Here is a 26,132-nt window from a genome sequence, read left to right as displayed (position 1 = left end):
AGTTTTATAAGCACACAATACAGTTTCAGTTAGTTATCGTTTTTTTCTTTTAATTATAGTTTTTATTTCAGTTAATGAAAATGTTTTTTCAATTCTAGTTTTCGTCATTTCGTTAGTTTTCATTAACGACAATAACCTTGTCTGTGATTGGCTCATGATTCTCCATTTCTTTGATACTACAACATAAAAAACCCCCAAATCAAATCAGAACACAACTGATACAAGAGCCCAAAGATCAACTCATGAGCTAATTTATTACACTATACATAATAAAGGAAAACAATATGTATAAAAAAATAACAAAATAAAACTAACACAATCATCAAATGCTATCCCACAGGTCCTTAGTGAGTCCTATATGGGTTGAGGTCGACCCATTATGTGTTAAAATGCATCATGATAAAGGATCCGATGCACTAATTTCATCTGGCAAAGCAACCATATATGTTGAATACAGTAACTGTATGAGTTCCAACACCTGCTACTTTCTGTAATACCACACAGATTAAAAGTATATTAAGGCCTGATCCTTTATAGTGAGTGTTGAGTGGCAGGAAATCAAGTTTTGATGTAAAAAAAAAAAAAGAACAAAAAAAACAGCACCATACGTCAAAAAACACAGAGTGAAATGCAGTTAATCCTCACGGTTTTGTCTCTTTTACTATTGTGCGTGTAAAACTGATGTATGAAGTGTTCTAAGAGTTTCCTATCATGGTCATCCCGCAGTCAATGGCCGACTCGGGGCAGGCCTCCAGTCGGGCCAGTCGGCTCTGCTCCAAAGCGATGGCCTCAGCCGAGTGTTTGCATTTTTCTGATCCGCACTGACAGGTGAAATACTTGCTCTTAATGTCCCAAAAGCGGTCTCCGTAGTCGAACCTAAACAAACACACAAGAGCAAATATGAGGTTTTGAACGGTCCTTATTTAAAGGGATACAGATAAAGATAAAATGAGGAAGTTTTGTTATCATTAGAGTGAAGACAAACTAAAACAAGACAAAAAGAGGCTCCGGTCTGTCGGTCTAGAACAGTGGTGTCAAACTCATTATAGTACTGGGGCCACATACAATTGCAGAAAAAATTATTAGACCACCCTTGTTTTCTTCAATTTCTTGTTCATTTTAATGCCTGGTATAACTAAAGGTATTTTTATTTGGACAAATATAATGATAATAACAAAAATAGCTCAGAGTTTAGCTTAAGAGCTGATATCTATCCATTTTCCATGTTTTTTTGATAATAACCAAAATCACTTCAGTTCTTACATCAATATCTATGGCATTGTACTGACAAAAACAGTGCTTTTAGGCCAGTGGTTCTCAGTCTTCTTCTGTCAGGCCCCCCTTTGGAGGATAAAAAATCTCCAGGCCCCCCTCAACACTAACACCATTGTAACAGTGGTGCAATTATAACTTTTATTGAAAGAAACATCAATATTGTAACAATACTTTTTGCTTTTCCTTGAATATTTTTGTGTTCAAATTAAAAATAACTTAGATTTTTGCTTGAACAATATAAATAAACACAACCAGACTGCTCCCTGACACAATGTTAAAAAAAAAAACAAAAAAGTAAATTTGTAATTATCTTACAACTATGACAATAAAGTTACTTTTTTTTTTTAGAACAAACAAATTTTGGTAACAAAGATGAACATTTTAACAATATCAGTGGCTGCAATGAGCCTGTTTCCGTTGCACATCTCAGAACATTAAAACACAAACTGTACAAACTGTGCAAAAACAGAAACATTGCACATTTGTCTTTTCCAGTCCAGTCTTTGTCTGCTCTCCAAACCTAAACTCTTTGTCTAGTCCAGTGACAGATCACCATGGCAGTAGATTTGTTGTTGTACCTCCCTAAAATGAGTCCAGGGTGCTCCAACGCTAAAACATTAGTTCCACCTGATACATGTTCTAACCCAGGGGTGTCAAACTCATTTTAGCTCACGGGCCACATTCAGCTAAATTTGATCTGAAATGGGCCGAACCAGTAAAATAATAACATAATAATATATAAATAATGTCAACTCCAAACTTTTCTCTATGTTTTAGAGCAAAAAAAAGTTAATTTACATTATGAACAGGTTTACATCTACAAACTATCCTTTCAAAAGATGTGAATAACATGAACAAACTGAAAAAATAAGTGTAATTTTAACAATATTTTGTCTCAGCTTATCATTTACACATGTACATTATAACTTACAGATCACAGTGGATCTAAAAATACACAAAAACATTGAATAACAGGCAGTATATTGTTAAAATTGTACTTGCTTCTCTTAAGACATTTCAGGTTATTCACATTTTTTTGCAAAATTATACTTTGTTTTAGTGTAAATACATGAAAATATTTACATTTACAAAGAGAAACATTTGGAGTTGTCATTATTTTTATGTTATTATGATAGTATTTTACTGGTCCTGCCCACTTGAGATTGAATTGGTCTGAATGTGGAACCTGAACTAAAAGGACTGTTAATATCTTAGTGTAATTTTTGCATTTCACAAATTCATCCCATGAGCCGGACTGGACCCTTTGGCGGGCCAGATTTGGCCCCCGGGCCACATGTTTGACACCCGTGTTCTAACCTGAAGAAAAAAAAAAACACCCAAGAGTGATCCCATGCCCCCCCGGCAAGCCTTTGCGCCTCCCCTAGGGGGCCCGCCCCACAGTTTGAGAACCACTGTTTTAGGCATTCCATGTTTTCTTTTCTGTCTGTTTTAGTCACATGACACACACAGGAGTTAGTACTTGATTGCATAACCATTGTTTTCAATGGTCTAATAATTTTTTCCATGACTGCATATAATGATCTTGATTAATATTACAGTTGCATTAATGTGTATATTGCATTTTACTTCTGTGCATGTTTTAGGTAGGTACAGCAATGCATCATAATCATAAGATCATTATATTAGAACCACGTGACAAGATTTAAAAAAAGGCCAACTTTTCAGCCCTAGTTTCCGCTTTGTAACAATGCATTTTCTTTTTATTTCTAGAGGGTTTCAAGACTTTTGATGGTCTAATAATTTTTTCCGCAACTGTACAAACCAATATGATCTCAGGTGGGCTGAACCAGTAAAATAATAACGTAATAACCTATAAATAACGTCCAAACTTTTCTGTTTTAGAGCGAAAAAAGTAAAATTACATAATGAAAATGTTTCTACAAGCTATCCTTTAAAAAAATGTGAATAACATAAACAACTTGAGATTTATTAGGAAAAATAAGTGCAATTTTAACAATATTATGCATCAGCTTATCATTTACACATGTACATACATCTACAAAGGAACAAAACATTTAGCTACAAGCATAATATTATCAAAATTCCTCATAATTTCTTAGGTTATTCAGGTTACTCACATATTTTAAAAAGGATAGTTTGTAAATGTAAACATTTTCATGTAAGCATACTTTTTTTTAACTAAAACAAACAGAAAAAAATGGAGTTGTCATTATTTTTTAAAGGCTATTATGTTATTATTTACTAGTTCAACCCACTTGAGATTGAATTGGGCTAAGTGTGTCCCCTGACCTAAAATGACTTTGACACCCTCCACAGTTAATATTTTCAGTGTAATTTTTGCTTTTCACAAATTCATCCCAAGGGCCGGAGTGGACACTTCGGGGGACCGGTTTTGGCCTGCAGACCGTATGTTAGACACCCCTAGTCTAGAGCCCTTCTGTGTTGAGTTTGCCTGTTCTTTCTGTGCCACATGGGTTTCCTCCAGGTCATCTGTCATTAAAACCAGGTACATACAGGTTAATTCTCCATCAGAGACCTTGACTAAAGTACTGATGATGATCTGGAGCTGATCAACACACTGAATGCAAACTCACCACTCCTAATGTACTAAATACTAATTCTAAATGCTGTGTGTATTCGGATGGGTAAACTGCAATATCACTGCAAAACAGACCAAATTAGGTGCACACTAATGCACAGTTTAATTTCCTTGTTCATTTCATGGGCTTCCTTGGAAAAAAAAAAAAAACAAACCCTGATATGACCTTGCAAAATCTTAAAGATCTACTCCACTATTTTACTTCTGCATTTAAGTTGCACGACACATGGAGCAAGATGACAACATCTAATGTGCAATAAACCGAGCTGTTACAAGCTGTGTTTTGCAAATTTCCTGAAGTCAGTGACAAACAGGCTGAATATACATCACACACAGATAGAAAACCTGCAAGTCAATGTGGCACAAACATCTACATATGGAATAAAGGAACAGAAGGTAATTTTACTGACAGAATAAAATCAGTAATGATGATGGTGTGATACAGCACTTTAATTTTTTTTTTTTTTAAATCTTCAATTATTTCTTTCACTTTATTACAAAAACGACACAAATAAATTCTAATAATCCATCTTGTGGAAAATTTACTGTAAAAATGATTATGAGATTTCATCTTTTATGTTTTACCAAATAACTTCCAGACATGATCTCCACTAGTTTTCACTGTCTTGCTGAAAATCAAGACTCTTCACTTGAAAAAAATCTGTTTTTCTAATTTGATTTCAGCAACAATTATTTTCATGAATACATCCTGCAAATTAATCTTCAGGTTTCAAATTCAAGATTTACGACATTAAACATACTGATGATGAAATTTAGCTTCAAGGGCCAAACGAAAACCATTCTAAGTAGAACTTTAGGTCTAGTGAACTTAGTTTTTCATATGCTTGAAGTGGTGTGAAATGACTCTGGAAAAAGCTTCAATGTTGAGGTGAACCTGGAATTTAATGAGAAATAAAGAAGATGGAGTGAAGTCTGACCCCAGCTCTTGTCCACTCAGGATGTCTCTGGAGCTGAAGAAGGCAATGCGGGGAAACCTCAGGTCCTGGTGCAACATGAAGACACGCACTGGGATGAGGTTGGGGTCGCACAGGTGATTGATAAAGCGGCTGATGTTGCCATAGTAACGAGCATCGATGCAATACACCTCCCCATCCTGAGAAGGAAAAAAGATAGGGGTCAAATGATTAGATCAGGGTTCCACAGCTTCAGCTATGACTAATGCTGAAACTCACATAATTTGTCTTTACAGCTTATGCTGCCCTGACAAAGTACATATTGCTGAATGCACACATCAGACATGTTACTTTGTCTTAACATTGTGTAAAGTCAAACTGCTATATACTGTATTGTTCTCCCATCGGTTCATACAATACCTACTGCAGTGGTTCCCAACCTTTTTTGGCTCGTGATGCCATTTTAATGTCACAAATTTCTGGCGACCCCAGACATTCAAAACGGACACTTTTTTTGCTAAAATTAATTAGTTTTTGATCATGTAATAGTTTGCTATACTATGTCGTAAATAAACATTAATTTTAGATGGCATTTAATCTATATCATGTATATTATTATGGACGGAGGCAGAAAAGCCAGGTGTAGATTACTGCACAAAGTGAGAATTTGATTTTCCTTGGTCAGGATATGTACAGTCAGTCCAGCTTGGATTTACAAGGCTGACAATTAATACTGAACAAACAATAACTCAAACTATGAATTATGAAAGAGCTGCAGCATCTGAAACTGACCACAATGAAGATTTGACAGATAAACAGAACCACAGTGCTGCAGTTTCAGGTTCAGAGTTTGTCATGTCTTTTATGTATTGTGATTGTCTCTCTCAACTCACCATATACTTTTTATTATTGGTAAGTTATTATTTTTTTTTTTTTATCAATTACTAGAAATTTCAGGCGACCCCCTTTGAATTCCAGGCGACCCCAAGGTTGAAAAACACTGACCTACTGTGTGTAGAAGAGGGGACACATAAAAACAACTTGATCAAATTTTCATGCTATAAGAACTGTAAATCAATTAGAAAATGAAACAGGTAATGTAAAAAGCACAAAATAATTGATCCCAAATTGCTTTTTTTTTTTTCATTTTCAATTTCCATAATCTCTTGACAAATCCACCAAGTGCAAAACCATGAATGGTGTTGGTTTGTATCTCAAAGTAGATTTTTATTATTTAATATTTAAGCGTGCATGCATATCACTGTGTACAGCCTGTGTAGAGAATGTATTGTTTCATGTTTTATGTTTAACATAAGATTTGTTCACATTTTCTGGTGCTTTTATGTTATATTTATTTTCTGTAATTACTAGCTGCCTAACTTATTTTAAAAATTTTACCTTGTTGTCCAGGTCAAACAGATATGAGTCGTCTTCTCTAACATCTGCTTCTGCATCAGAGATCAGCTCTCCCACATATCTGTGCACAAACAGACGTTAAACTTCACTATTAAATCTCTGACACATGCATAGAACAAAAGGTGTTTTGTGAACTTTGGACAGGCCGGTCTTACTCGCAGATAAAGCTTCCCTGGGGAATGTCCTGCAAAGCTCGAACACCCCAACCCATCTTCTCTGTCCTGTAGAGCTGAAGACGAACCCTGATAACGAGACAGAATGAGGCATGTTGTATTGATGAGAAAAAGTGAAGAAATATTATCAATAAACAAAGCAGGTATTTTGATTTCTAGCAAAAGTTACAACCTATATGAAGATGAAAAAAGCAAAGTTACACAGACAGGTTCCTTTAGTTGCAGATACATGCATTTGTTAAATATACATGAGTTGGCTCTTACTTGATTCCTGCCTGCACGACCCGGTTCTTACACGTTCTGTAGCAGGAACATGCCATGTTGCATTCAAATATAAGTGGAGGTTCAATTTTATTGAACTCCTGCAGCAGCCGCTGGTCCTGGTAACATAAAAAAGTACATTGTTTTTTTGTTATATACAGTACAGGCCAAAAGTTTGGACACACCTTCTCATTCTTCGCATTTTCTTTATTTTCATGACTATTTTCATTGTAGATTCTCACTGAAGGCATCAAAACTATGAATGAACACATGTGGAATTATGTACTTAACAAAAAAGTGTGAAATAACTGAAAACATCTCTTATATTCTAGTCTCTTCAAAGTAGCCACCCTTAGCTCTGATGACTGTTTTGCACACTCTTGGCATTCTCTTGATGAGCTTCCAGAGGTAGTCACCTGAAATGGTTTCCTAACAGTCTTGAAGAAGTTCCCAGAGATGCTTAGCACTTGTTGGCCCTTTTGCCTTCACTCTGCGGTCCAGCTCACCCCAAACCATCTCGATCGGGTTCAGGTCCGGTGACTGTGGAGGCCAGGTCATCTGGCGCAGCACTCCATCACTCTCCTTCTTGGTCAAATATCCCTCACACAGCCTGGAGGTGTGTTTGGGGTCATTGTCCTGTTGAAACATAAATGATGGTCCAACTAAACGCAAACCGGATGGGATGGCATGTCACTTCAGGATGCTGTGGTAGCCATGCTGATTCAGGTTGCCTTCAATCTGGAATAAATCCCCAACAGCGTCACCAGCAAAGCACCCCCACACCATCACACCTCCCCCTCCATGCTTCACGGTGGGAACCAGGCATGTAGCATCCATCCGTTCACCTTTTCTGCGTCGCACAAAGACACGGCGGTTGGATCCAAAGATCTCAAATTTGGACTCATCAGACCAAAGCACAGATTTCCACTGGTCTAATGTCCATTCCTTGGGTTTCTTGGCCCAAATAAATCTCTTGTGTTTGTTGCCTCTCCTGAGCAGTGGTTTCCTAGCAGCTATTTGACCATGAAGGCCTGATTCACGCAGTCTCCTCTTAACAGTTGTTGTAGAGATGTGTCTGCTGCTAGAGCTCTGTGTGGTTTCATCTGGTCTCTAATCTGAGCTGCTGTTAATTTGCGATTTCTGAGGCTGGTGACTCAGATGAACTTATCTTCAGCATCAGAGGTGACTCTTGGTCTTCCTTTCCTGGGGCGGTCCTCATGTGAGCCAGTTTCGTTGGAGCGCTTGATGGTTTTTGCGACTGCACTTGGGGACACATTCAAAGTTTTTGAAATTTTCTAGACTGACTGACCTTCATTTCTTAAAGTAATGACGGCCACTCGTTTGTCTTTACTTAGCTGATTGGTTCTCGCCATAATATGTATTCTAACAGTTGTCCAATAGGGCTGTCAGCTGTGCATCAACCTGACTTCTGCACAACACAACTGATGGTCCCAACCCCATCAATAAGGCAAGAAATTCCACTAAGTAACCCTGACAAGGCACAGCTATGAAGTGAAAACCATTTCAGGTGACTACCTCTTGATGCTCATCAAGAGAATGCCAAGAGTGTGCAAAACAGTCATCAGAGCTAAGGGTGGCTACTTTGAAGAAACTAAAATATAAGAGATGTTTTCAGTTATTTCACACTTTTTTGTTAAGTACATAATTCCACATGTGTTCATTCATAGTTTTGATGCCTTCAGTGAGAATCTACAATGTAAATAGTCATGAAAATAAAGAAAATGCGAAGAATGAGAAGGTGTGTCCAAACTTTTGGCCTGTACTGTAAATGTTTATTTCTTCAACAAGAGTGTGATTGAGGGGCTCGGGAAGTTCAATTTAAGACTATGATGAAAGCAATTCAAGATCCATTCCACATCCATACTGGCATAAAATAATAAAGGATATGATGGAGAAAAAAATCCCTTTTTGTTGATGGCATGAAAATAAACAGAGTTGCAGGAGTTCATGCTTTTTAAGAAACTGAATGGCATTTGGTAAATGGTATCTGGTGTTTTCTGTTAACTTTGTGTTTTTCTGACTGTCCATGTGACTGCACTGCCTTCAAATGACACTACATTAAACTTCATATTCAGCAGGTTTCCAACCAAGTACATGTTATGTTCTTAACCCAAATGTTGTTGAGCTACTATGTACCCATGTGTGATCAAAGTAAAAGGAACGGAAAAAATTTTAACGTTTGTTTTTTTTTGTCATGACTGGAAATGCCATAAACCACGATGTGACACAATAGCAGGGTGCATTCTGACTCTTTTAAACACTTGAACACTTCCAAGCTGGTCTGCTGAAACCCTGCATCATACAGATGAGCTGAACTGATAAGTTAAAGGATGTGGCTTCTAACAAAGTTACCTTGTCATACCAGCAACGGATACTGAGCTGTCCACAGAGGCAGTTACTAGATGAGCAGTCGTCTGTGCAGCTACAGTGCTGAGGAAAAGAAAATTGAAAACAATGAGACATATTTTTCATGGTGGATAAAACTGTGTAACTGTGTGTCTGTGTTACAAAAAGTTGCTATAAAGGGACAGTTTATATTTTACCTGTAAATGTGTAATGTTGCGGTCTATGTTCATTGCTGATGTTTCACAGTTCTCTGAGACATATTTGTAGTCAGAAGGACAACCTTCATCGTCCACTGAATTCACACAAGGGATGGGCACATTCTCATAGCCCTGTGCAATGTCACTGTAGAGAGAAAACATATTCAGAGGGTAAATCAATAAATTAAAGATCAGAAGAAACTGAAAACAACAAGAAGGAAATTAGGTCTGTGTGGAGAATGTTTTGGTTCTGGATTTCCTTTTCAGAAATGAATACCTACTTTTTGTTTTAACAAAAAAATCAAATAAAAATCATTTCATATAGTCATACAATGAAACAATCATTTGTTTCAGTCCAGACACACAGCACAGGTGTGCAGAAGCTCATGATAAGTCCATGGGTGTTTACAACCCTAATGTGTCTACATACAACTTCAACTTCAGTGTTTGCTCTACCACTATATTTGGGGTGTACACCCCCCCCCATGAATTAAGTTCAATTACTTTAATTTAATTTCATATGTTGTGCCAGATCCCCAACAGAAGTCATTGTAAGATACCTTTCCTACAGAACATGTTTTACCTTGTCCGTTTATTGAACAAACTAAATGGCCTTATGTTGCTGATCTTATTTACACAACAGCAAGTTATTTCTGTCTCTTTCAAAGACAAAGAAAAACATTGAATAAATTCTGTCTCATAAATATCATCGAGTATAATATATAAGTTAATTGGGGCCCATTTTGTTATGTACACATCTGTTTTAAGTTGCTAGCTTGCAGTTACACTTTCCATGCAGTAAACCTCCTTAACCTTCCCCTTCCATTGACTCAGTGTGGGGACCGTGGCCTCAGACAGCAAACTGATCATCTTCACTGTGATTAAAACAGGACTCTCTATAGTATTGTCTGATTGTTACACTTAAATCCTTTTGGTAATATTCAAAGTATATATATGGTGGGTGGCTCAAGGTGTAATTCTATATCTAAACATTGTTTTATTTCATTTTAAGTGTCCTGTCAGTATTTCAATAATTTTGAACAGTCACAAAAGAATTGTGTGCCCTTCCATCAGGCCACAGCCTGCTGAATGTTTAACTCCTGTTAAAATGTAATCACTGGAATGAGAACTGTTCTCTGTACCAAAAAAATCCAATAAAGAAATACAATTTTTTACATTGAATGAAATCACCATTCCTCTTTGTTTTTTTTTTTAATGCCCAGTTTTGAGAGGAAAAGCCAACGATACATGGGCCAAGAAGAAGTCCGTACCTGCAGATGATTCTCTCGGTCCGAAGCATTCGATTAGTAATCCCTCTTCGTAGCTTCCTGTTGATCTGGAGTGAGACCCACACCGGTGTGTCGGCTCGTGCGAGGGAGAGGGGAGTGTCGCCTTCTCTGTTCATAATGTCGATATCTGCACCTCTGGAGAGGAACAACCTGCAGGAGTAAGTCCACATAAAGTATTACAAACACTGCTTCAGTTTAAACCACAGCAAATGTGTTACTTCTGGATGAAAGGAGGATAAAGCCTGAGTCCGACTCACACAACACATTCTAAGTAGCCCTCTCTGGCAGCGATGTGAAGTGGGGTGTCTCCATGCATGTTCACTGATGAGAGGGAGCAGCCGGCGTTCAACACCAACTCCGCTATGTCCACATTCCCTGCATATGCCGCCCAGTGGAGACACACATTCAGCTCCTGTACGAACACAAAGGCACAGTGTTTAACTACATGAATCAACCATTTACCAATATGTGTCTGTCAATACGGACGACAAGACAAACTAAGATTCTACCAATTTCTAATTTTAAAAGCCAAACATTTGTTTTTTGTGTTTCCAGTCATCATCTTACAAGAGAAAAGCTGAAACTGGCTTATGTTTCCTGTATTGTTAACCTCGTTTCCAAGTATTTTATGTGTTCTCATGAAGAGTGCACTTTTATATGTACAGTATTGGTGTTCCTGTTTTTACGTTTCCACCTGCCAAATGACTGTAGTTGAAAACTGGCCATTTGGATAAACTGGCACATTCACAGAAATGTTCATATTAATATTCCTTGACCCTGTAACATTTAACTGAATGAACTAAAACAAAAATATACAAACAGAAGCTTTGTGTTTTTTCCACACAAAGCCAGACCCCTAATTAGTTCCAGACCTTTGGATCAACTTAGATATCTCTTGTTGACAATATTTTGAGCAATTCCCTGTTAAAGCTGCAGTATGTAGGAATTATGTTCTAAGTAATTGTAAAATTGCCTTGACTGTCACCAGACATTAAGGAATCATGTTCATTTCAAATTCTGATCTCACTGACAGTAGTAGTCCAGCCAGAATATGTGCAGTTGAAAAGCTCAGTGTCAGCCCTGAAATGATGTTTATGTTGACATTGTGTGTTTTGGTCTGATGCCCTGCCCATCACCTGTCTGCTAATCACAGAGTCAGAAGCCTTTCAGCATCCAGGTTGCCAGATCCCCGTGGGCTGCAGCTGGAACATTTCTGATCACAAATGTCTGACGTTATTAAACCTAAAAGGACTCTTATTATTCCCAAATACATCGTGACAAAGTGAGAAATAAAACAAGGAGATGTATAGGAGATGATTTAGAAACATGGAGACGGCTGAAAGAGAAGAAGGATTTGAAGAGCGACGCCGGCTCTGCCTTAGTCTGACCACCAGTAAGAGCCACTCAGAGCCGGGGTCGCGGCCTCTTCACCTGGTCCCTTCTTCCGGGGCCGGGCAGCAGTCTCTTCTTCTGGGGCCGGGCAGCAGTCTCTTCTTCTGGCCCCGGTGAAGAGACTGCCGGTCCGGGACTGGTGAACAGACCAGGTACCAGTGTAGGACTTGTCTCTTGCCATGGTAGCTCCTTGCAGTTCAGTGTTTTCTGTGGAAGTGACCTGTTCATTTAGCGGGGGGGGGGGGGGGGGTCGGTAGCTTGGTGTCTGTGGTTCGGTCGGGGGGTTCGGTTGGTAGTTTGGCGTCTGTGGTTCGGTGTGTGTGGGGGGGATCAGTAGTCCGGAAAGTGTGTGTGTGTGTGTGTGTGTGGGGGGGGGTGTCGGTAGTTCGGCGTCCGTGGTTCGGTGGTGGTGGTGGGGGGGTTAGAGCTCCTGAATCTTCGCAAATTTTCATTTGACTGTGCAGGACGTTTGTTCTGGCCTGTTATATATTAGACTTATGTAGAGTAAGTCTGGTGATGATTTTTTTGTATGAAATTTATGGTGTGGTGGCAAGGATTAGAGGAAACGCTAGTAGTGGATGCTCATGCGGGATCTGGCAACCCCTAGCCTGGGGGGAGGAGGAGAGGATACCACGTTCTACAGTATTTTGAATGTAATTGCAGTACCAGTTTTGGCCACAATCCTACATACTGCAGCTTTAATTTCTTGCTTAAAAAACACTTACCTTGTCTTTAACAGTGACATTGGCTCCTCTGTTCAGCAAAGCTTTGATCACATCAACATGTTTGTGCTCTGCAGCCCAGATGATCGGCGTCCAGCCACCGCTGTCCTGAGATAAACCAAGAAGAAGAATCAAAATTTAAGCTTTTTGTTGTCATTTAATGTATACTTGCATTTAGTTTTATTCATTTGTGTAATATATGTAAGTCTGTACTATACTGTACTCATTATTTTCTATTGTGTTACAATGAAGACAGAATTACTTGAAAGAAGAGACTTTTTGCAGCAATAAAACAACAAATGAGAAAAACAAGCAAAAGTAAATTATGGTAATTATGTACAAAAAGTTTCTTTGTTGACAGTTCTTTTTTTTACCTGTGCGTTTACATCAACCTGCCCAGTCTCCAGGAGCAAGGTCACTATTTCCAGGTTTCCCAGTTTCGCTGCATGATGGAGGCCAGTGTATCCATCCTCCTCCTGAGAAAAAAAAAGGCAGAAAGAGACTGAAGTGAACTGGAACCCTCATTACAAAAAAACCCTTACATTATTACGTTAGGTACACTCACAACATGATAGACACAGGCTCCACTCTGCACCAGATATCGAGCCACTTCCAAGTGATTATTGATAATGGCTTCTAAAAGAGGGGTTCTCATTTCTTTGTCCTGGGCGTCGAGTTGAGCTCCAGCCTGTAAGTATGAAATGAAATGTATTCTTAAAAAGCAAGAAAAAGACGAAGAATTATGGTAAAAGCCAAAGATAAGTACACATATGAAGCATGGTAGGGAAAGAAACCCATTTTATTTTTTGCTACCTACAACATTACTCAATCTATTTAACCTGGTCATAAGAGAGAAAAGGATTCTAGTGATATTCTTAATCTCAGTACCTGCACCAACATGTAGCAAACTTCCAGTAGACCTCTCTGAGCTGCAGCGTGGAGAGCAGAACGTCGGTTCTGAGAGTCAGGCTGGTATGTGGGATCTATACCCTCCACTGGGACACAAATACAAAGAAAACACTGTTTCAGTAAACAACCAAGCTATAATCCTGAGGTTAGTGGTGAAGAGAAATGTGCAAAGGATCAACCCTTCTCAAAAAAACATTCCCTCTACACAGTTTTTAAGATGTGGTTAAACCCAATGTGGAAACGATATACTTCATTATATGATTTAGTTATAATGGATACTCACTGAGCATTAGAAGAACTCTCTGCACTTCACCTTGTTTGGCAGCGGGGTACAGCTGGCGGGGGTGGAAACGCAGTTTTTTCCTCCTGAAAATAAGAAAATAAATATATACCAACACAACAATATGCAATCAAATATTATAATATGTTGTCATGATCATGAAATTCTAAGAAGACTAAGCATCATAGATATAATTACAGTCAGTGTAATATTGTTCTTTTGTCATTTTATCACAATTAGAATACTTTATTAATCCAAGGGGGAAATTATTGGGTCTTACAGTTGCTCCATTCAAGTGTAATAAAAAGTAGCACGAGAGATATTATCAATACAATAGAGAAAAAGAAAAACATATGTACATGTAAAAAACCCTATTAAGACACAAAATTAGAACAGCAATTTTTACAGTATGTACAAGACAATATATTATCAATATCATAATTAAAGAAATATACATAATAAGTGTGCAAGAATGAAAGAAATTACAATTACTTTTTGCCACTAATGTTATAAGGCTAAAAAACTGTTCAACAGTACATGTAAACCATATAAGGAAGAACACCCAGTTATTCAAACTTGACACTGTGACATAAATGGAAATGATGATTTTGTTGGCGTTTAAGACTGTGTAAACAAAAACTTCATGGGGAAAATAATACTAAAGAATAAACTAAAGCTCACTAAACTAGATCTAGTTCACTGAAATATTGCTAGTGGTATATTACAAGTGCATATGGGAGAGGGGCAGAGAAGCTTGCCAATACACAGTTAATAACAACATGCTTTTCATTTTTTTCATTTACCAAAACCACAAAGTCTGCTGTTTAACCCCTTGATTTCTGCCTAATGAAGCTTTAAAATACACTCTCACATGTCTCAACGTTTAAGACCCTGATTCACTCATTTTAACTGGTGTTGTCTGAAAATACAAAAACATCTTAATCCAAAAACCCACCTCTCTGTGTCCTGTGTCAGAATGGCCTTCTGAAGCGCTGCCCTGCTGGGCCCAGGAGGAAGTGCACTGGGGCTGATGGGTTTTCCATTGGGCATACACAGAGACGGCCCGACACTGTCCACTCCCTCTTCTGCTGGTGGGACAGCGGCCGCAGTGGCAGCTGAGGCGACCGACTGTGGGGGCTGCTGCTGCTCCACCGCCAACGTTATCAAACCGTGACTCCGCATCCGAGCGCTGGAAGAGGATGGTATGATTTTTTACAGTCAGTGAGTCCATTTACATGCACACTAATACTCCAATCATTATACGATTTCTGGAGTTATCACATTATTCAAGTGGTCATGTCAACAGCACAATATGATATGCTTTATCAGATGACAGCAGTAATCTGATTAAGAGAAATCACAGAGAACCACATTTCTCCCAATACTGCAATGTTGTCTTCCAAGTACACCTGTTAATCTGATTTATTTTGTTCTTTGTCACCTGTGCATGTGTAAAAAAAAAAATGCATTTTTTTTTTATCACTTCTTCTCATATGTGTGGGCTATAAGAACAGAATTTTGTGTCAGTTTTAATTAATTAATTAATTAATTAATATTCTTTATTTATACATTTACATAAATTATACTTTGACATAAAAAACCCACACAAACACAATACAAAAACCAAAATTACACAACAAACCAACAAACCTATTAAACAAAAGAAAACAAGGCAAAATCATACAAAAAACAACAACAACAAAACAAATAAATAATAGTATTAACTTCTCTTTATGATGCTCACTAAAAAAATATATTTGTAGTAAACGGAAGTGACATAGTCAAACATGAGCTGAAGACAATAATAGGATGATTGAGTTTACTATCACTATGTACGTACTCCGAAAGAAATCTGATAATGGACTGAAATGTCCAAACCAGGGTTTTTCAATTATCGCATTTCTGAAGTGCTTGTAAACGCATCAGATCTGATTATTACAGTTATCTGATTACTCCCATTTGTCAGATTTGTATGGTCATGTAAACGGGCTCAGTGATTTACCGTAATTTCCGGACTATAAGCCGCTACTGTTTTCACACGCTTTGAACCCTGCGGCTGAAACAATGATGCAGCTAATCCACCTTAAATCAAACTCACTCACACTAAATTCTCCAGATCAATCATTTTGCGTGTCATGCACACACCCTCATCATGGAAAACACGTGAAGAGCTGCATATGAGGCAGCTTTAAAGGCGATCGATCTGGCTGTTGAAGAAGGAAATAGAGCTGCTGCATGTAAGCTTGGCATCAATGAATCGATGGTGAAACGTTGGAGATTGCAGTGTGCAGCTTATATTGAGGTGCGCTCAATAGTCTGGGAATTACGGTAATAATGCAGCCTGTGTAAATTGCTTGTCAATTTCTTCACAAAAACAAAACAGAAAAGCCCCAAAATCATCAGGTTTTGAGATAACTGTTCAGTGCATAAAACTCAGCAACAGGAGATAAAAGACGATTCTAATACATTAAAACTCAATTAAAACCAGGAAAGGACAACTGATAAAAGTATGTTGTATTTGGCAGATGTTTCCGTTTAGTCTCACCTGACAGGTCTTTCAGGCATCTTCCCGTCCTTCGTCCCACCTGTGGAGGCTGTGAGCGAGGGTGCGGAGGGCGCAGATGGAGGCAGGGATGGAGTGGTGGTGGAGGATGCCGACATGGTGACAACGGTGGTCGCGGAGGCTGTAACTGAGCTGAAAGACGGGATGGTGACCTCCTGGGCCTCTGAGGCGTCTTCACCGCAGTGGGGGCAGAAAAGCATACCTCCCCCGTTTGCCCTGCTCCGCCCACTGCCGAGCACCGTCACACAACCGCGGTGGAATCTGTGAGCGATACGCTGGTCGGGGCAGCACTCTAAAAATGTGCCCTGAAAGAGAAGAAAGAACCATTATGAAGCAAAAAAGTAGATTGATATATGAAAAATACATGAATGATTGTACTAGTCTGAACCCTCACCGCTAAGCAGAAGTATCCACATCCAGGGCAGCAGTGGTGTTTGACCATGTGTGACCGATGGATGTCACAAAGGACCATGAGGGGAACCCGGCTGGAGGGACGCATCGTCTCTGCCTTTAGGGTCCGATTGGTACAGGCCCTCAGCTGGATGGGAAAGGGAAGGCACAACTTTTATGTTTTATTATGGAACTGTAAGGATTGTTGCAGGTTTCAACAAGTTAAATATAAGACTTGAAAAGCAATATGAATATAATTTAAGAGCTATTTCACATCTTAATACACTGGGGCCTTGCTATGGTCATGGTCCTGATTTGAATACAGAACAATCTTGGATGAAAGCAGGCATTTGGTGTTTTTTTTCTTTTTACCTCTGCCAGGAGGTATTGTGATCACTTTGCTTTGTTTGTTTGTTTGTTTGTTAGCAACTTTACGGGAAAACTATTACAACCATCTTTACCAAATTTTACCCACAGATAAGCCTAGGCCCTGGGACGAACCCATTAAATTTTGGGCCAAGTAGGCCAAAGTTCAAGGTCACAGCAAGATCACAAAATCTACAATTTTCCTATCTTTCATCAATGAGCAATTTTCGAAAATTCATAAAAAATTCAAAACGACTCCGATTAGCCTCCAATTTGATCCACCCGTAGCTTATAACAATATCTTGTATCTGGCACAAAATTATCCACATCCACTGTGGAATGTGGACTCTGTGGACATTTACATTTAACATTGAAAATCCCATTTACCACACATTTTTCATTATAACTCAACAAATATTGATTGGAGTTTAATATAATTTGACATACACATGACTGGTACCAAGCTTCAACTTTTTCTGCTGTATGGAACAACCTTGAAACTGTTTAATTTAAAAAGAAATAGTCGATCCACACATGCACACCGTTCATGGTGCTTGGCAGAGGTTTGTGTTCTCTGAACACTTGTTTCTTTTAAAACAGCTTAAGTTTTCCCATGTGACTCTAACCTATTTGTACCTTAAGTTTGCATATTTTTTAAATAAAGTGCAAATGGTTTCAAATTCATCACCTACCTTGAACTACGCACTAATATCAATCAATATTTAAGACCTGTTGAAATTGCTTTAAAGTATATCTGTACTAGCTTACGACATTAATTGTGCTTGCTATATTACTTATATACAATTTGCAGGTGCAAAGTCAGTAAAAAAAAAAAAAGACCAATACACCACACTGGATCTTTTTATTAAGTATTATGGGTAGGGGCAGAACCTATGGGGAGTAGTCACTGCTGGCTAGAAGGGACGTACCCTCGTGGATTTAGGGAAATTGAGTGCAAGTAAACAAGCAGCAGTCAGTGAGCGAGATTGAGTGGAAAGCCCTGAGTGTAATTTGATGAATTTTGTCTTTAACTGAACCCCAATTGTTTAGTTCAATCAAGAGTTTAATGCCCGAACCTGACCTTTAATTTCACAGTGTCAAGTAAGTTGTTATCAGACTCTCATGGATACCAATGCCAGATGCATCTTGTTCTGTTCATTTGGAAAGATTCACACTTAAAAATATAACCAGCACACACACACATACACACACAAAATAAAACAAACAAGGTAGAGGGAGCAGACATGTTAATACTACATATGTGGTGATGGAATACTACGACTAAGAGCAAATGATTTTAATATAAACAGGGGCATCAAGAATTTATGCCGTGTTCAATCTCAAAACACTTTAAAGTTGAAACACATTAATTAACCTGCAAAGATTACATTTTTATTAAAAATCCAATATGGACAAACCTCTCCATTGATGCTTTCAGTGGCCATGCATTGTCTGTTGATGCGGTGGCTGGTGCTGTCGACACGGGGAGCCTCCATCCTGCAGCTGCACAGAGGCAGCTCCTCCAGCCGCTCTGTGTCGCCGGCATCGCTTCCTTCTACAGAACATTGTTTTTCAAGTTATTGATGGCACAAACTGCTCATGTGCAAACCTATAAAACTCCACAAGTGTGCATAGCCAGTATGGGTTAAACTAAACCAAATCCTGTAGTCACATCCTGGCATTAGATTTCTGACTGTGGCCACATGTATCTGTCATCAACCTACCGTGATGAGGAGACAGTGTCAGACTGTCTGCAGCAGCGATGTCTAGAGCACCCAAGGGAACCTCTGTGTACTCGCTAGATCCTCCTCCTGAGGACAGAACCAGTGACAATTTAAAAGGATAAAACAGGATAAAAACAAGCAAGAAAATATTGAAAATTAGCTTCTAGTGATTTGAATAAATATCTCCTTGACACTTAGGAGGGAAAAATACATTCAGTTCAAATTGACTGATCACAGGCAAAACACATCTAATATATAAAAATGTGGTGTTGAGGTGTGTAGTCATCTATTAGTTTGTCTAATTATCCCATAAAGACCCAAACAACCACTAGCAACCAAAATCATCTACCAATATACAACGTTTAATAACTTCTGATCCACTAATCCTATCAATCCATGTAAATAATTGGTGTAAAATACAGTTTGTCATTTTTCATGGTCATCAGATATGACCCATTTGGACGTTTGGAGGCTCCGTAGTTACCATGGAAACACCGTCATCTCCTCCAACATTGATTCACAAGTAAAACTCATGGAGTTGGATCAATAACAGTGGATGGAGACATTTGTTTTACGTTCAGTTAATGATATATTTGCTGAAACAGTTACTTTGTCTTCCTTTTTGTCTGTTTCTGATATTATGACAATTAACTTTAATCTGAGCTTTTATGAACATCTGCATGATCTGTAAATTAAATATGGGAAAATACCTGATTTTTATTGAAGAAATGCTAAATACAGAGAATAATATTGTAACAAATGGTGATAAATCACTTAAGAAAGGTTAAATAGAGAGAAAAATTCATTTGGGAACTGCTGCAAAAGTAGTACTGGGTCTTTATGGGTTATACAAAAAAAAGAGAATGAATAATGAGAATGAGAATGAATAATGAGAATGAGAATGAATAATGTGGAACATAGTGCTTATGGAAGCATTGTAATCCACCTGCTGCTGTCTCCACCACATCAACTGTGTCTCGTTCTTTGTCCGGGTCTGACGGCGTCCACGACAATTCCTCATTTTCATTTTTACTCTGGATGGCCCGCTGCATTTCAGACTCTGAACTCTGAAAGGGACAAACTTGCATGAATGTCAAAATGTTTAATTCGATACTGTCCTTTTTTTAACTATGTGTGTATTAACTGAACTGAGAAATCACTACTGTTGTAAAGTAACTCTTTTAAAAGGGTCATATTTTGCTAAACCCACTTTTATTAGTCTTTGGTTCATTTATTTGTGTATTTGGGGACCCTAATAGTTCATAAAGTTTGAATTTGAACCCTCCAGATGCTGCTAAGCTATCTTTATATTCATTTTGACAAAAATCCAGTGGATTTCTACAACCAGTTTTAATTCCTGCTTAGTTTGTTATGTCTATAACTAGTTATGCCACAACATTTGCAAATATAAGGTCAAGACTTCCGACGAACATTTCTCAGAGTACGACATAATTAACTGTCAGCAGCAGCAGTTGTAGTAAAAACTGAAAATATGTTGAAACTTTGAGCCATTTCCCCAAAATGTTCAGTTGTTGGTTGAATGGGCCAGAGCAGCACAGCTGACAACCTGGAGGAGGTAGGTTGTGAAGTGCCTCATCTGCATTTAAAGGGCCAGCGCTCAAAATGACCTTTCTGGTGTCATTACTCAGAAATAGGGTTGAAGATGGGCCTGTAGAGTTTAAATAATGAAGAATTCAGACCCAAACATAGCATTTACACTATATATAGACCACAGGAAAATGTTTTAAAATGAATAATTCCATTTAAAAACACTAAAATATCACTCCTTTAAGACACAGAACTTGTGCATTGTATCTACTTCAGTATTTTAATGATAGAAGTTTTAGAGTTTCTTACAAGCACATATACAATGTGAGTGAAGAGTTACAAGACAAAATAACAGGTAAGACACAGCTAAAACTATAATGTGAAAGAAGTAAGCCATTAAAATCGAATCACTCACATAATCTGGCATATTCGCTGACCCCTCTTTTTCCTTAGTATTCTTCTTCAGTTCTCCCCCATTTTCAAACTATGAATGAGCAAAAGAGATAAAAACAAACATATCAGACAATAATACGTCATTTACAAAAGTATAGTGTTGATCTTGTAAAACATGTTCCCCCACCTTATCTGAATTGTGTATGGATGGACTGGAAATTGAAATTTTCTTGGCCACTTCCTCCTCACAGTTGCTGCTTTTCACTGGTGAAGGTGTAGAAATCTTATTTGCCTTTATATGGAATAAAGATACAAGAAGTTGAAGAAACCATCAGTCCTAGTATCTAAATACATGTATTGAGGCCAATATGCAGGAGTAATCCATCAGTGAGGACAATGACGTGCATCGTGTTACTCTATTTTTCAGTTTTACCACAGTTTGACAGTTGTCTGGAACATTCTCAAATTTCTCAAGAAGACTGTCTGATGGATGTCCAAGTTTTCTTCTTTTAGCAGCTGTTAAGAAAAGTGTATACTTTCATAATGATAAAGCGATGGAAAAACAACTCCAAAAGAAAGGCTGAAACATTAATATTCCAAACAGGTGGAGCATTTTGACTTGTATTACTATATCGATACCCCAAAAAAAGTAGATATCTGTCTAATTTGGCAATTTATTAGTCTGAAATTATTATCTTGATCAAATTCTCAAAGAAAAATAAATCCCTCTCAGCTTCTTTATGCATGTATACAAAAAACATCTACATAAAAAACACTGTGCCTTTGTTGTTTCACAAAATGTCACTTGCTCTCAGCCACGGACTTTGTATTTTCTATGGCACATATGGTTTCAAGCCTTTTTTGTTCTTCTTATCCTTGTTTTCTTTAGCAAACATAGAATCCATACACATCATATGCCCATGTAATTTCCCTTTGTTGGGGCCAAAATCATGATTTTGATAATGGCATTTCTTTGATGAATTAGGCATAAATATAATGAAATACAGGTGCTAGAAATGAACTGGAGTCTACCAGATATATTTGCAAGCACCACACAGATAGAAAATGTGCTGGTTGAAAGTTGCTCTTATACCTTTATATGCTACAAGATATTAAAGAAATACAAACTTACAGAATTGAACAAGAAATAAGCATCAAGCACAAATAATTTCCCTTAACAATTTACAGTTACATTTATTCTTAGCATCCATGATTCCACTATAGTGCATTGGTTATTGGTGTTTTATGTGCTTTATGTTTTATTTTTAGATAACATAAATAAGTACTGTACATTCATTTACAGAAGTGAACAGTCACTAACCAGTTTCAGAGTCGGAGGCTTCTGAAGGAGTCAAAGGTAACTCAATGTGGCTCATCTATGTAAAAACAAACCAAAAACCATTGGAAAACAAACTGCGTATTTGCTGCAAAATGGATTCAAAATTAATATGTTGTTACGCCATTCAATGCTAAATGAGAATCCTAAATCTTACGCTCACCTGCATTGGAAAGGGTCTGTTCATGGTTTTTCGAGCCCTGTGGATCTTTGGAGGAGACGGAGACACAGAAGGAGAATAGGAAGCCATGGCAGAGGAGGAAGATGAAGGTGCGGGTGGCAGGACCGATTTACTGCTGCTGGGCCCAGAAACAGTCATCTTTGCTCGGCCAGGGGATGAAGATGTAGATGGAGACGAAGATGTTGATGAAAGGGACTTAGCTGCATGTCCTGTAAGAGTGGTCAAAGATTTTAAATAAAATCCGTGAAAGGTTTTCAAGTTAGGAACAAAAGTATTATGTGTAAAGAGCTCTGAAAGAAAAAGGATTGGATGTAAAAAGCAAAGAGAAATAAAAACTAAAGAAACTTACCTCCCGCAGGTCGGTGTGGTGGGGATGAGGTGGGCGACCATTTCTCACTCTCTTCCCTTGCTCTATTACTATCTTTCACAGGCTGCTGGGACACGAACATACTACCCATGGAATCTGTCTTCTTCACAGAAGCAACTGTAGTGGAAGTTTTATCTAGGAAAAATGAAGAGATCTCACTGAGTTCTATAAAATAACACTGAGATAAAGTGAAATATCAAACACCCTGAATACCTGAAATTCACAGAAGTTAAGCAGTGGCATATTTCAAATCTTGTCTATTATTATCAATGATCTGAACTCAAATGACAGACTAACTGCAAACTTACCTTCCTCAACATGACTTGGTCCAGCAATCGAATCCCTTTGTGTTTGTGAGTCATTTCCTTCAAGAAGGTCCTGGCAGATAAATTAAATGAAAAAAAAAAAAAAAAAGACAACACATATAATTACATATCATAAAAGAATAGACTATTCAACAGGGTGTTAAATCTAGTTACACATTGCATTTAAAGCAACCACAGGGATGGGGAAATACTAGGGTTGTCACAGTTTTGTGGTTGCGTCACAAACTAAAATACTACTTTGAAGGTTTCATGTTTTAGTTTAGGATGTCACAACCACTAACCAAAACAGTTAGTCACTAAACATGTCACAGAAACAGTAGGGATTTGTAATTCATGAGAGGAAATCCATTGCTATTTTAACATCCAGTCATCACATACAGTGGAAGAATGTACCCACTCAGCATTTAAGTTCAGAATTTAGTTCTGTTACTGTTTCCCACCTCATTTGTCTATTAGCTTTAGTTTCTTTTCACATGACATTTTAATCAGGAAAATACACTGTCACATAGTTGGAAACAGGCCTGTTTCTCTGAGCCCATTAAGGCTCACTACCCTAGAGACAAATGATTTTATTGAGTATGATGGACTGCTGAGTGGACAACCTAACAGTCAAGACTGTAAGATAAGGTGAAAAATTAATATTGTGATTATTATGAAAAATTGGTAACAGGTCACTGTCAAATGTGGACTTTTTCCAACACACAGAAATGGTGGAACTTCAGTTTTGAATGTTTTTCACAGTATTTCTCTTTACATATACTGGACCTATAAATTGCTGAGTTTTGCAATTATATAGTTGCAGAATAAATTATTAGACCACCCCTTGTTTTCTTCAGTTTCTTGTTCATTTTATTACCTGGTACAACTAAAGGTTCATTTCTTTGGACAAATATAATGATGACAACAAAAATAGCTCAAAAGAGTTTAATTTCAGAGCTGATATCTATCCATTTTCCATGTTTTTTTTTTTTGATAATAACCAAAATCACTTCAGTTCTTATATCAATATCTATGGCATTGTACTGCCAAAAACAGTGCTTTTAGGCATTCCGTGTTTTCTTTTCTGTCTGTTTTCCATGACTGTAATTGCACAACCTGAAAGTGTGCTTCATTTAATTTTACAGCTCTATTGCTTGTATACAAAGCAGTTAAAATGAGCTCAACCTTGATAAAACACAACAGTGAAATAAAACACACATTAATGCAGCTGTAAAATGAATTTAAAAAACATGTAACATAACACTATAGGGAAACACAATGCATGACAATGACTACTTTTACTTTCCATAATAGCTAAAATTTACTTAGGGTGTCAAATGAGTGGCTGTTTTTGTCAAAAAAAAAAAAAATTGTAAGAAATGCATAGAAGTGTGTTGAAATAATGCTAATACATTTGTGCACAGACTACTGATATTATTTGACAGTGGAAGCTATATTTTCAGAAATATTGGATTTTGAATAGCACGTGTATGTGAAAACTTTTGATGGTGGACGGACGTGACATTACCCATGATGCTCTGGTCAGAACCAGTACTTTATTAGTAATAAACTAATAATAATAATAATAGTCTAGTTATTAGACTTACTATTGCTAAGTCTCCGCTTATTCATAAATGTTAGTATTGTGGATCTAAAACAATAACAGCTGACACAAAAACACAAAATGTGGCAGTGGACGGATGTGACATGGTTGTTACGGATCCCATCATACTGATGCTCAGCAGCCATGTCACCGTTTACACTAATGATCCCTGTGCAAAAACTACGATCAGAATTATTTATTGTATAGTTTACCATCATACTAAAGAGTAAATAACAATATAGAATTGTTATTTCTTTATAAAAAGGCTTATTAGAAAACTGTTGATTTAAAAAGTGACGTGTGACATTCTTAATGTATGTATTGGTGTAACATAAGCAGGATGGATCAGCACCATACTCCATATTGTAACCTGTAAAAATAAAACATGTGATATGTAGGATAGAATCTGGTAAGAAAAACTGGGGAAAAGTTTAAGTCTAAAAGAGTCTAAAAGAATAGAATATTTGTTTTTCAGGTAAATTCAGTGAAAACATAACTTGGCCATTTGTGACATGAAAATATAGCATTAATTGTGATGAAATTGGACATTTTTAAGCTGAAAACATAGTTCATATGACCATCAACATGTTTCAACAGAAATGAAATCCTGTAAATTTGCATAACTTGCATTTACCAATACAAAGTTCCTTTGGGGATTCACTTATATTGATTTCTTATGCACAAAGACAGAAATAAGACCTCTAAGCAAATTTTAGCCGATAATTATGACTGATAATACTCACATACTTTTAATTAAGTAAGGTTTGATCAACAAAAAAGTATCTGAAAAAGATCTGAATGTGTCTTCCACCGCGGACCACATACACAGCTGGAAGTTTAATGTTACAAACAAGCTACTACATGCTTATAGCCGTTGTTGATAACTGTCGTATTCAAGGATACATTTGTTGTATCTACGTGTACAATTTCCGCCTTTCGTCTCCAAAATAAACCTTTCAACCAATGGCAGACCTCCTCTGGACTTACGTCAGGTGCCGCCATCGGTCAATCAACTCATTCATGCCTTTGGTCGAATCTGAGTAGATCCTTCAGCCAACATTGGGCCCTAATGAATGACTTAATATGGGGCTGTTTTTCATGCGGTTACTGCTGAAAGACTCCCTTTTTGTTGGTAGTTCTTTCGTAATGTCATATGTATAATATTTGATTTCAAAATATTAGCGGTGAAAATTAATCAGGATTGAACGAATGGTTTAGAATAAAATGGCACAACCGTTCTGTAGGGTGGGAGCTATACAGTACTGTCAACGCGAAGGAACGAATTGTTAAAATTAGCAAAAAAAAAAAATACCAATAACACTGCCACACTGTTTTTGTTAAAACTGTTACAGGCTAACGTTGCTAGCAGTACACCTCGGCTTGCATGCAAAAAAGCTACTAAAACGATAGAAAACGATTGTTTGTAGTGTAACAGACTGCATATTAGGTGTCATACTTTCGCTCGTTAGGCTAAGAGGTTTTTAAAATGTTAAATAGTCATTTATTTCCACATAATACGGAATGATGTTGATGTGAGTTTGCTACCTTTGTCGTCGTCTCAGATGCCGACATGTTTCCAA

The 26,132-nt window shown here is 37.6% G+C and overlaps 1 protein-coding gene across 1 annotated transcript; it reads right to left on the bottom strand.

Annotated features, from left to right (window-relative positions):
• Positions 1–219: 219 nt before the first annotated feature.
• ehmt2 (euchromatic histone-lysine N-methyltransferase 2) lies at positions 220–26,131 on the bottom strand. The gene is made up of 28 exons (XM_030147496.1): positions 26,098–26,131; positions 22,953–23,022; positions 22,627–22,779; positions 22,260–22,486; positions 22,082–22,136; positions 21,194–21,276; positions 20,948–21,052; positions 20,783–20,851; positions 19,766–19,886; positions 18,820–18,906; positions 18,514–18,650; positions 16,734–16,877; positions 16,322–16,644; positions 14,732–14,965; positions 13,780–13,862; positions 13,476–13,582; positions 13,153–13,275; positions 12,962–13,063; positions 12,591–12,695; positions 10,731–10,885; positions 10,456–10,623; positions 9,185–9,329; positions 8,994–9,071; positions 6,624–6,739; positions 6,342–6,428; positions 6,169–6,247; positions 4,795–4,970; positions 220–876 (listed from the first exon to the last, which is right to left on the bottom strand). Exons 1-28 carry the CDS (start codon positions 26,122–26,124, stop codon positions 696–698), a joined length of 3,540 nt encoding a protein of 1,179 aa, XP_030003356.1. The 5' UTR covers positions 26,125–26,131; the 3' UTR covers positions 220–695.
• Between the last annotated feature and the right edge of the window lies 1 nt (position 26,132).

The sequence above is a fragment of the Sphaeramia orbicularis genome, chromosome 11, assembly GCF_902148855.1.
Source record: "Sphaeramia orbicularis chromosome 11, fSphaOr1.1, whole genome shotgun sequence".
NCBI classification, from domain to species: Eukaryota; Metazoa; Chordata; class Actinopteri; order Kurtiformes; family Apogonidae; genus Sphaeramia; species Sphaeramia orbicularis.
This window is presented reverse-complemented; position numbering and strand designations above follow the sequence as displayed.